We start from the raw sequence: 9,610 nt of genomic DNA, 5'->3' as shown, positions 1-9,610 counted from the left end.
AAACTCACCATGTTAATAGTGAAGAATCTGTGGCGAAATTTATTATCCATCACAGTAGGTACCTACGTAACATCACTGGGATCTCTATCGTTTCCCTTGGACTGGGCCTTATCCACTTCCGGGCAATATATTTTAATTCAGACCGGCAGAAGGAACACTTTTCCCGATTTAGAACTAATCCGGCAGCCTGTAACCATCTAAATATACCAATACTGAGCGTTAAAAGTCAATACTTAAATGATTTCGATAATACGCATCCAGTTCGTAAGCCCAAATGGCATACGGCCAAACTGGAAGAGACCTCGTCCCAGGACGTTAAGTGCGATGTAATGACAACATGATTCTGGCACTTCTACCCTGCTAGTAAGCATATTTTATGTCCAACGAGTTTAGATATCTGACATCGCGCAATTGGTCAGAATTGTCTTAACATGTGGTATAGGATAGGCGTCTGTTTCAGTGACCGAGCTTAACAGTAGAAGTCCCAGAAGAAGTCTATTGACCACATTTAAGATTCAAACTTATATACCGCCCTTATTTTTGGCAACATACTATAATGTATTTATTCAATGTTTATTATGTCAATGGAATTTCTATATTTTTCAATATCTATGGTTGTCGCCTCCTGGCGGTAGACAGAAAAATGACAAGCATGTAATGGTACCACGCGAGTATTGTTTACTTCATTATTATGGAATAAATAGGTCAATAAAGTGGGAAGTGTGTTTTCAGTGCTCATTAACATTTACCAGACCTTCTAACCACAAAAACATAATAAGTGGCGACGAGAGAAGCAAGATGATATCAAATGCGGGTTAATAGGAAAGGTTAAGGTTAGAAGCGCCGTACGTAAACATCACGACTACTGTAAGTACAACTTTATTATCAAGTACATATAAATTATCGAATATGGCTGTCCCTACTCAACTCGATAGATTAATAACCGCAATGGTGGGCATGACAACTGCTATTCAACAACAACAGCTAGCTAATGCAAATCAGCAATCAAACGTTACATTGATATCAAATTTCGAAGCTTTCGACCCAAAACACCAAACTTTCAAAAACTATAAAGAACGATTGGAAATACATTTTCGAGTAAAAGGGGTTATCGATAATAAACCGCTGTGCGCTAATCTATTGCTGCAATATATAGGCTCAGCTAATTTCGACTTGCTTACTTCATTAGCGGCACCACAGGATCCGAAACAATTGACTTATGACGAGCTAATGGAATTATTAGAAAAACATTTTTCCCCAAAGAAGAATATTATTGTCGAGCAACACAAATTCTTGTGTGAATCACAGAGCAGTAACGATTCAATTGCTGAATATGTAGCAAAACTAAGAAAATACGTAAATGGTTGCGAATTTAATTGTGAGTGCGGCAAATCAATAGCAGACATTTTCCTGAGAGCACAATTTATACGCGGTATTAACGATACATCAATTAAAGAACAACTTTTGCAAATTAGTACGCTGACTTTTAAAGAAGCCGTGGATAAAGCAGTAGCACTGGAAGCGTCTAAACTCGATACTAAACAAATCTCGAATAATCTGGATAAATCAAGTGACATTAATCGGTTATCAAGGTACCATACAAGTAATCGAAGTAGTGAAAACGCAAATCATCGGTCTAAGAGTCGGTATCGGTCAAGAGACATTAAAAACAATCAGAGTGAATTTCGAAAACGGTCAAAATCGCGAATTAATTACAGAAGTTTAGGTATCGAAAATCTGTGCTTACGTTGCATCGAGATAATCATTTATCGAACACTTGTCGAATCGAAATCAATGCACTTAAATGTAAATCATGTGGGAAAGTAGGTCACGTAGAAAAAGTGTGCATCCAAACCTTATTAAAACAAAAAACATCTCAGAGGCAAAAACCATCTACAACTGCAGAAACAAACTACGTCGAGCCAGTTCTACACCATTTTGATGGAATCAATCAAATTGTCGATATTTTTGAAAAATCCAGAACGTCCAATCATGAAGCTCAAAAATACTTCACAAATGTTTATATCCAAGGAAGACGTCAAACCTTTGAAGTAGACTCAGGTGCAGGCTTCACACTTATACCAGAATCCGATTACGCTAAACTACGTCTAAAAACAGTACTAAAAAAGTCCAATACAAAGTTTCGGTCTTACACAGGAGACATCTTCACTCCAGTAGGCTCCGTTTCGGTACAAGTTGAGTATCAAGGGCGAAAATCTCAAGAGGAAATGTACGTCGTACCTTCAAGATTCCCTCCTATCCTAGGTCGCGTGTGGATACGCCATTTGCAAATCGACTTAGCTGAAATCGACAAAAGAAACTCGATGTCCAATACTTCTAATATCTTATCCATCAATATAGTACCAGCTTTATTTGAAGAATATAAAGAAATTTTCGAACCCAGAATAGGATGTATTCCAGATATTACGTGTTCCTTGAAATTACGAGAAAATGCTAAACCAGTATTTATTAAACAACGAGAAGTTCCACATGCTTTACGCGAAAAAGTAGAAAAAGAATTAGATGACCTTGAACAAAATGGTATAATTACAAAAGTAAATCTTAGCGACTGGGGTTCACCACTTGTCGTTATTCCCAAACCAGATGGTAATGTTAGGTTATGTGTCGATTACAAAATAGCCGTTAATCCTCAGCTCAAATCCGCTCATTATCCAATTAAACGCATCGATGATATTTTAAACAATCTCCGGAATTCAACCTATTTTTGCCGATTAGACCTGTATAAAGCATATCTACATGTACGAGTTGATGAAGACAGTCGAGCAGTACAAACGATTTCAACACATCGAGGTACTTATCAAATGAACAGATAATCATTTGGCATAAAAACAGCTCCAAGTGAATTTAACCGAATATTGGACCAAATTCTTCAAGGCTTAGAGGGAACAATGTCATACTTTGACGACATCATAATCCATGGAACATCACATGAAGAATGCCAGAATCGACTTAGACACTGCCTAGAGCGTTTAAGAAAATATGATCTACACCTCAACAAAGACAAATGTACTTTCTTTCAAACCGAAATTCAGTATCTAGGGTATATCATTCGTCAGAACAAGATTTCTAAATGTCCAAAAAAGGTAGAAGCGATCAACAGTGTTCCACGTCCTCGAAATGCAGATGAAGTACGTAGATTTTTGGGAATGGTTACATACTATTCTCGTTTCATACCAGATGCATCAACCATGACACATCCACTTAGACAATTACTGCGTAAGGACAAACAATTTTTTTGGTCGTCATCATGCGAATCAGCTTTTATCAAACTGAAAACCGAAATATCAAGTGAACGGGTACTGGTTCCCTTCGATCCCAATTTACCAATTACACTTGCGTGTGATGCAAGCCCAACAGGCATTGCGGGAGTATTATCAAACATTATCGACGGAGTTGAACGACCTGTAGCGTTTATATCCAGATCACTGACACAAGCCGAAACAAATTATAGTCAGCTTGATCGCGAAGCTCTTGCCATCGTGTTTACAGTGGGCAAATTCTACAATTATATTTATGGTCAACCATTTACCCTAATCACGGATAATCGTCCTTTAACAAGAATCTTTCATCAGAATGCAAAACTGCCAGCGATGACATCAGCTCGTTTACTTCGTTATGCTGCCTTTCTACAACAGTTCAATTATGAAGTCCAACATCGGAAAGCCGAAGATCACGTCAATGTTGACTTCTTTTCAAGAGCACCTTCTAATGAAAAATCAATTGGAATAGAAACAACATTAGACCGAGAGTTACAGAACTTAAATGACCAGGTGATAAATCAAATTTCAACTTATTCTCTCACAAGTACATCAATCGCATTCGAATCTCAGCAAGATCCAGAACTGTCAAAAATAAAGGAAAGCCTTATACATGGAAATCTCAATAATCCAGACTACAGTCTTCACGATGGAGTTATATTCAAAGGCCAACGTGTAGTAATACCAACGAGCCTTCGTGCAGAAGTTTTAAAGGAGTTGCACCATACACATGTCGGTATCGTCAAAATGAAGCAGTTAGCCCGGAGGTATTGTTATTGGCGAAATATCGACAAGGATATCGAAAATCTTGTTCGACAATGCGAAAATTGCGCCCTCATCAAAAAAGATCCTGTAAAAGCTCCAGTACACCACTGGGATGAGCCCAAGGAAAACTTCGAACGAGTCCACATCGACTATGCAGGACCCTTCCAGGGATTCTATTTCCTCGTACTCGTTGATTCAAAATCCAAATGGGCAGAAGTCAAAGTAATAAAAGAAGCACCAACTTCAGAATCGACAATATACCTTTTGCAAGACATTTTTAGTGTACATGGATTGCCAAGAAATTTGGTATCAGACAACGCCACAATTTTCCATAGTGATACATTTCAAACATTTTGTAGAGAAAATGGAATCATGCAAAAGTTTATTGCACCAGGGCACCCTGCCACAAATGGTCTCGCTGAAAGGAATATTCAAACCCTTAAGCAGAAACTTACAGCCATGGCAGACGAAAAGCTCTCGATGAACCAGAAAGTGCGTGAGATATTGTACCGATATCGAGGCACACCATTGAATTGCGGTAAAACACCAGCTCAACTTTATCTTGGAAGAGACATTCGACTTAAGCTAGATGCACTACGTCCATCAAAAGAACCTGCCAGTAAACCAGCTGACCTTCCCCGAGTTCGAAACTTCAGCGTGGGAGAGAGAGTCCAAGTTCGTTGGTACACTAACCAGAAGCCTACATGGAAATTTGGAGTAGTTCTAAAGAAGTATGGTCGTCTACACTATCAAATCAGACTAGACAATGGCTATATTTTTAAACGACACATAAACCAACTCATCAAATCTAGTGTGCAACCGAAGAAGAAGGTCACATTCCAGGACAACATCGAAGACCAACCCAAGCCAATGGAATTAGAAGAAATTATTATCAGACCCGACAATTATGCTGCAGTTCCAGACCAAGGAAATGTTCCTGTGATGGCTCCCCCAGCCGAAGCTGTTCCTCAAGCGGCTCCGCCAGCTGTTCAAATTCGAAGGTCACAAAGACAGCGCCAGGTTCCGAGACATTTTCAAGATTACGTTCGAGACTGATCATTTTCGAAATATTTCATATTGTATTATTTTTCATATTTCAGTAATCGTTATGTTTTTAGTTAGCGTGGGAGACTATAATGTATTTATTCAATGTTTATTATGTCAATGGAATTTCTATATTTTTCAATATCTATGGTTGTCGCCTCCTGGCGGTAGACAGAAAAATGACAAGCATGTAATGGTACCACGCGAGTATTGTTTACTTCATTATTATGGAATAAATAGGTCAATAAAGTGGGAAGTGTGTTTTCAGTGCTCATTAACATTTACCAGACCTTCTAACCACAAAAACATAATACATACGTTGCCATACGACTCGGGTCAATAAACCCCACATGGTTTTCGTTGGTTTTTGTACTGTATTAGGTTTTCCTACAGTTTTCCTAGTTCGTAAGGTAAATACCGGAGTAGTATAGAACAACTTAAGACGTTCAGCAGATGCATCTCTAATTAGCATTATGCGGGTCACTCTGTAATTGGGCGCAAGGCCCAGAACAAGAGAGGGATAATAAATAATAAATAAATAAATAAAACATTTTCTGTAACTTACTTTGCTGACGCATCGGTTTTCATTTTGTCTAACTTTCCATATATATTTTTTTGAGTTCTTACGATTCTTCATATATAGTGTCCTCCAAATAATAGTCACCTCAAAATCCCTTTTGGTTGGCGAGATTCTAAGAATGGTCAAATATAATTTTGTACGCGACATCAATTGCATATTGAAATTTCCGCCATAACTTCCGGTTAAGCTGAAAATCGGTGCAACTTTTGTTTTTCAAATAAAATGCCTATGTTTTTTATAGTGCAATCGATTTGCAGCACAACATGAAATACACATAATATGGTGGATATATAAAAAAATGGACAAATAATTCAATATTTAGAAAACTTATGAAATCAAGCATTCTTTGTGCTGTCAGGATGTGCGGTGTTACATGGAGAAAAACTTGCTCAATGTTCCGATTTAAAGATTTACTTTTGCGCGATACGATCTTCCCATATAACACTTACACAACAGACACCCCACATCCTGATAGCACAGGCAAAGCTAGGTTTCATACGTTTTCTAAATATTGAATGTATATCAACCATATGTATATTTTATGTTGTACAGCAAATTGATGTTTTTTTGCAAATACTTTATAAACATATAGACATTGAAACATTTGAAAAGCAAAAGTTCCCCCAATTCCAGCCTAGCCGGAAGTGATACCGGAAGTTTCAATATGCAATCGAATGTCGCAGACAAAATTATATTTGGCAAATTTTTCGTATCTCGCCCATTAAAAGAGGAAGAACCTAAACAATAATTGTTGTCACAATCGAGGGTAATTTAGTAAATGATCTCAAAATAGTACAAATAGGACACTGTAATATCTAGATCTGAAATGTTAGTTTTGCAAATTTAAATCAAGTTTTTTTAAAAAAAAAGGAACAATTCGTAGTCTAAAAAATGAGCATAAAAACAGGTTTCGGCAGAACTACAATGGTTAAATGACTATCAAACGTTAGGAGTTGACAATAATTAAAAAAATACTTCATGAACCACAGGTCGCAACGTTTGTGGGCTCAGAAAGGGCGCTTTTCTGCCTTATCTGTAACAGATACAAACACAACCAGGCAAAGAAATGCGCGGCAAATAAATATTGCGGTAGTGCGTTAGCAATGATTAACGTGTGACACTCGCGTAAATCGAATACTAAAACCGTAATTAATGCTCAATAAAAATAATTCAATTTAATTTAACTAAACAAAAGCAAAATTTTAATTCGGCAACGAATTGTCCGTACAAATCTGTGAAATAAAAGCATAAACGGGGCGTTAATTCAAGAAAACTACTTTAACATGCACACATAACTACATTTCTATACAACAGATAATGAGACTAATAATGAAACTAAAAATCGTAGATATCGGTTTCGGAGTAGATTTTGGTACTTTCAACAACTAATTTATAAAGTAAGAGCAATTCACTAAATAGGTTAACCGGATAATATAAAGGATATGTAACGGAGTTAAGCTCGTACGAACGAATCTTCGGAGTAACAATAAACGCAACGTACGTGTACGTTCTTCTTACAAGTAATAATCGAAGCTGTTCCTGTATAAGGAATGCGCACGTAGAAGGAATTAAGGAAACACATGCACGACCTCTAGCGGCGAAAATAAAGAAACTAAGGCAATAAAAAATGTACCATAGAAACAACTTACATCTCAACTAAATTGAAACTAAAAATTGTATAGGACCAAAAATGTACTCGCCGTCCCGTGAATCACAATATGGCATTACGGAGATTAGAGGAAGGTGATTGGTGGGTAAATTTTCGTGACGAGACTCGGAGATGAAGGAGATTCTAAACGGAAATTAGTCTATACACTTTGAACAGAGCGCATCTAAAGAAATAAATGTGTAATTGGTCGTTGAAATAAGATCTCAGGTTCTAAGCTTACACTTTCATGGATCACTAAGTAACTATATGTTTCTTTTTGCACCAAACTACAAAACCAAAGAAAATAGTGAAGAGTTATGTCAGTTATCAAACAAAGATAGCCCGTAATATATCCAGCAGTTGAGAGATGGTTAATCTCCTTCCAATCTAGTTTGGTAGTTCCAGCTGTATAAAATGAAAAGCACTCAACAACGCTTGATAATAATTATTCCTGCATACCATTCAACTAATTGACTAATCCGTTTTAATGGCGCCCGTAGCTGCAATGAACTACCTGAAAACCACACAAACGGATACCATTGAAACGCACTCGAAAATTACAATTTGAATGATTTAGGATATTAATTCATACAGGTTTACCTTGACATAGTCACCCTCCCTTTGCGAGTATTGATCCTCTTTCGAAAATACGCTGCGTCAGATTAAAGGCAATTGACTGGCAATTAAAAAAAATGAAAGTATAAACGTGATACTTTATTACAGCCACATTGACGAACACGACATCACAAAATAAAGTGATCCCATTTTTACTGTCCCTCAAAATTTCGAGGGCGATCACTTTGCATACAGTAACTGGGTACGTCTCAAGATAAAAGCTTCGAACGTGTCAATTAATGAGAGTCTGCACGGTTAATTAATTGAAAAGATCGCTTTCCTCGCCAATTTAACCGCCATTAAATTACACGACATGAGAATATCATTAATATCGTGGGACCTGAAGAACGTTACATCAAAATTAAGCAATCGGGGTCACAATTAGCATAGTCGGACGGTAATCCTTGCCATTACATCAATTCATATTCAAGAACCGTCCCTAATCTCCGTTGCATCTGTTTTTACCGATCATTAACGATATGAGTCCTGTCACATGGTTTTAGCAGTTTCAACGAGATTTGCCTAATTATTCCAATAAGCGATTCTGAAAATTAACTACACAGATGCTCTGTTTTGTGCCTACCGTCAGCGTTTTAAGACTAATTGTTGCTGATTCAACTGTAATAACGAATAGTTTCAACTAATATCGAGAATGGAGGGCGTCGACGTTGGCACGTACAACTTATGATTCTGTTGCAGAATTGCTGTACATAACAGGGGCCACTTATGGGGTGCACTAAGAACAGCAATAGCAATGTACTCGAGAATTGTGCTGACTAAGTAGCATGATAAAACTTAAACGAGCACGTCTAAGGACGAGTACGTGTACTAGGCTAAAGGGGGGCGGTCACATCGTCCCTTATCCATTAGTCGCAATTTCTTGTTGTAGCTCGGAAAAATCTTCCCCTTCTATTGAACGGTGATGTAAAGCGGAAGTTGCAGGTTTCACCCTTTACCGAAGTCTTGGGGCTATTTTATCATACCCAAATCGTTACAAGACCGAGAAAGCTGATTTATTTATTTCGTGGTTTACATGCATTCGACGTATCGATTCTCGTAAAAATTTGATTGTTTCAGGGGTACTAGTCGACTTCTCTCAGAGCACGAATCGACACGAATGGAATGTTTAAAATTCAGATGTCGTTCGAGGTTCGAGAAATAAAGTTCGAAATCCTGAATGGAGCAACATTCTTGCTGATTTCCAGGGAATATAAATAATACCTAAACAAATATTTTTTTAAGAGCCAAGCAACTTTGCTCAAATAGTTAAATTACTAATGGCGAACCGCTATTTCTCGTGTTCAGCTTTATACACATATACCTAACAAATAACGTGATTTAATGAATAAGGGTATAACAAACTTGTTGCATAAATTTTGCGAGGCATTTGATTCACATTTTCGTAGAATTTTGAAAGAGTTTATTCAATAATAATAAAATGGTCTGCGTGAAGGGTGAGTCAACACATTTTTAAATTGCTCTTATTCATTCGAAGTGAATAATATTATCATTCGTAAGTGTCGGATTTGTAAATAACTTATAAAATAAGATTGTTAATTGCAGTACACATAACACGCACACGAGAAAAGGGGTATGGTTCTAAATGCTCGATATAAATTAGCTTGTTACTACAAATCTATAATGTATTTAACAGAAAGCAAATGAATCTTCATTAAGTTA

The 9,610-nt window shown here is 37.1% G+C and overlaps 1 protein-coding gene across 1 annotated transcript; it reads left to right on the top strand.

Moving 5' to 3' along the window:
- The first annotated feature begins 2,848 nt into the window (after positions 1-2,848).
- LOC116174669 (uncharacterized protein K02A2.6-like) lies at positions 2,849-5,099 on the top strand. The gene is made up of 2 exons (XM_031492613.1): positions 2,849-4,774; positions 4,856-5,099. The coding sequence occupies exons 1-2, from the start codon at positions 2,910-2,912 to the stop codon at positions 5,097-5,099; spliced, it is 2,109 nt and encodes a 702-aa protein (XP_031348473.1). The 5' UTR covers positions 2,849-2,909.
- The last annotated feature ends 4,511 nt before the right edge of the window (positions 5,100-9,610 follow it).

Source organism: Photinus pyralis, unplaced genomic scaffold (assembly GCF_008802855.1).
Source record: "Photinus pyralis isolate 1611_PpyrPB1 unplaced genomic scaffold, Ppyr1.3 Ppyr1.4_LG6, whole genome shotgun sequence".
NCBI classification, from domain to species: Eukaryota; Metazoa; Arthropoda; class Insecta; order Coleoptera; family Lampyridae; genus Photinus; species Photinus pyralis.
The sequence above is the reverse complement of the archived record's forward strand: the minus strand, read 5'-3'. Positions and strand labels throughout refer to the sequence as shown.

Coding starts and splice junctions, on each gene's coding strand:
- LOC116174669 (XM_031492613.1), top strand. CDS start 2,910: ATGTCATACTTTGACGACATCATAATCCATGGAACATCACATGAAGAA. Junction 4,775..4,855: donor TTTGGAGTAGTTCTAAAGAA/GTATGGTCGTCT, acceptor CATCAAATCTAG/TGTGCAACCGAAGAAGAAGG.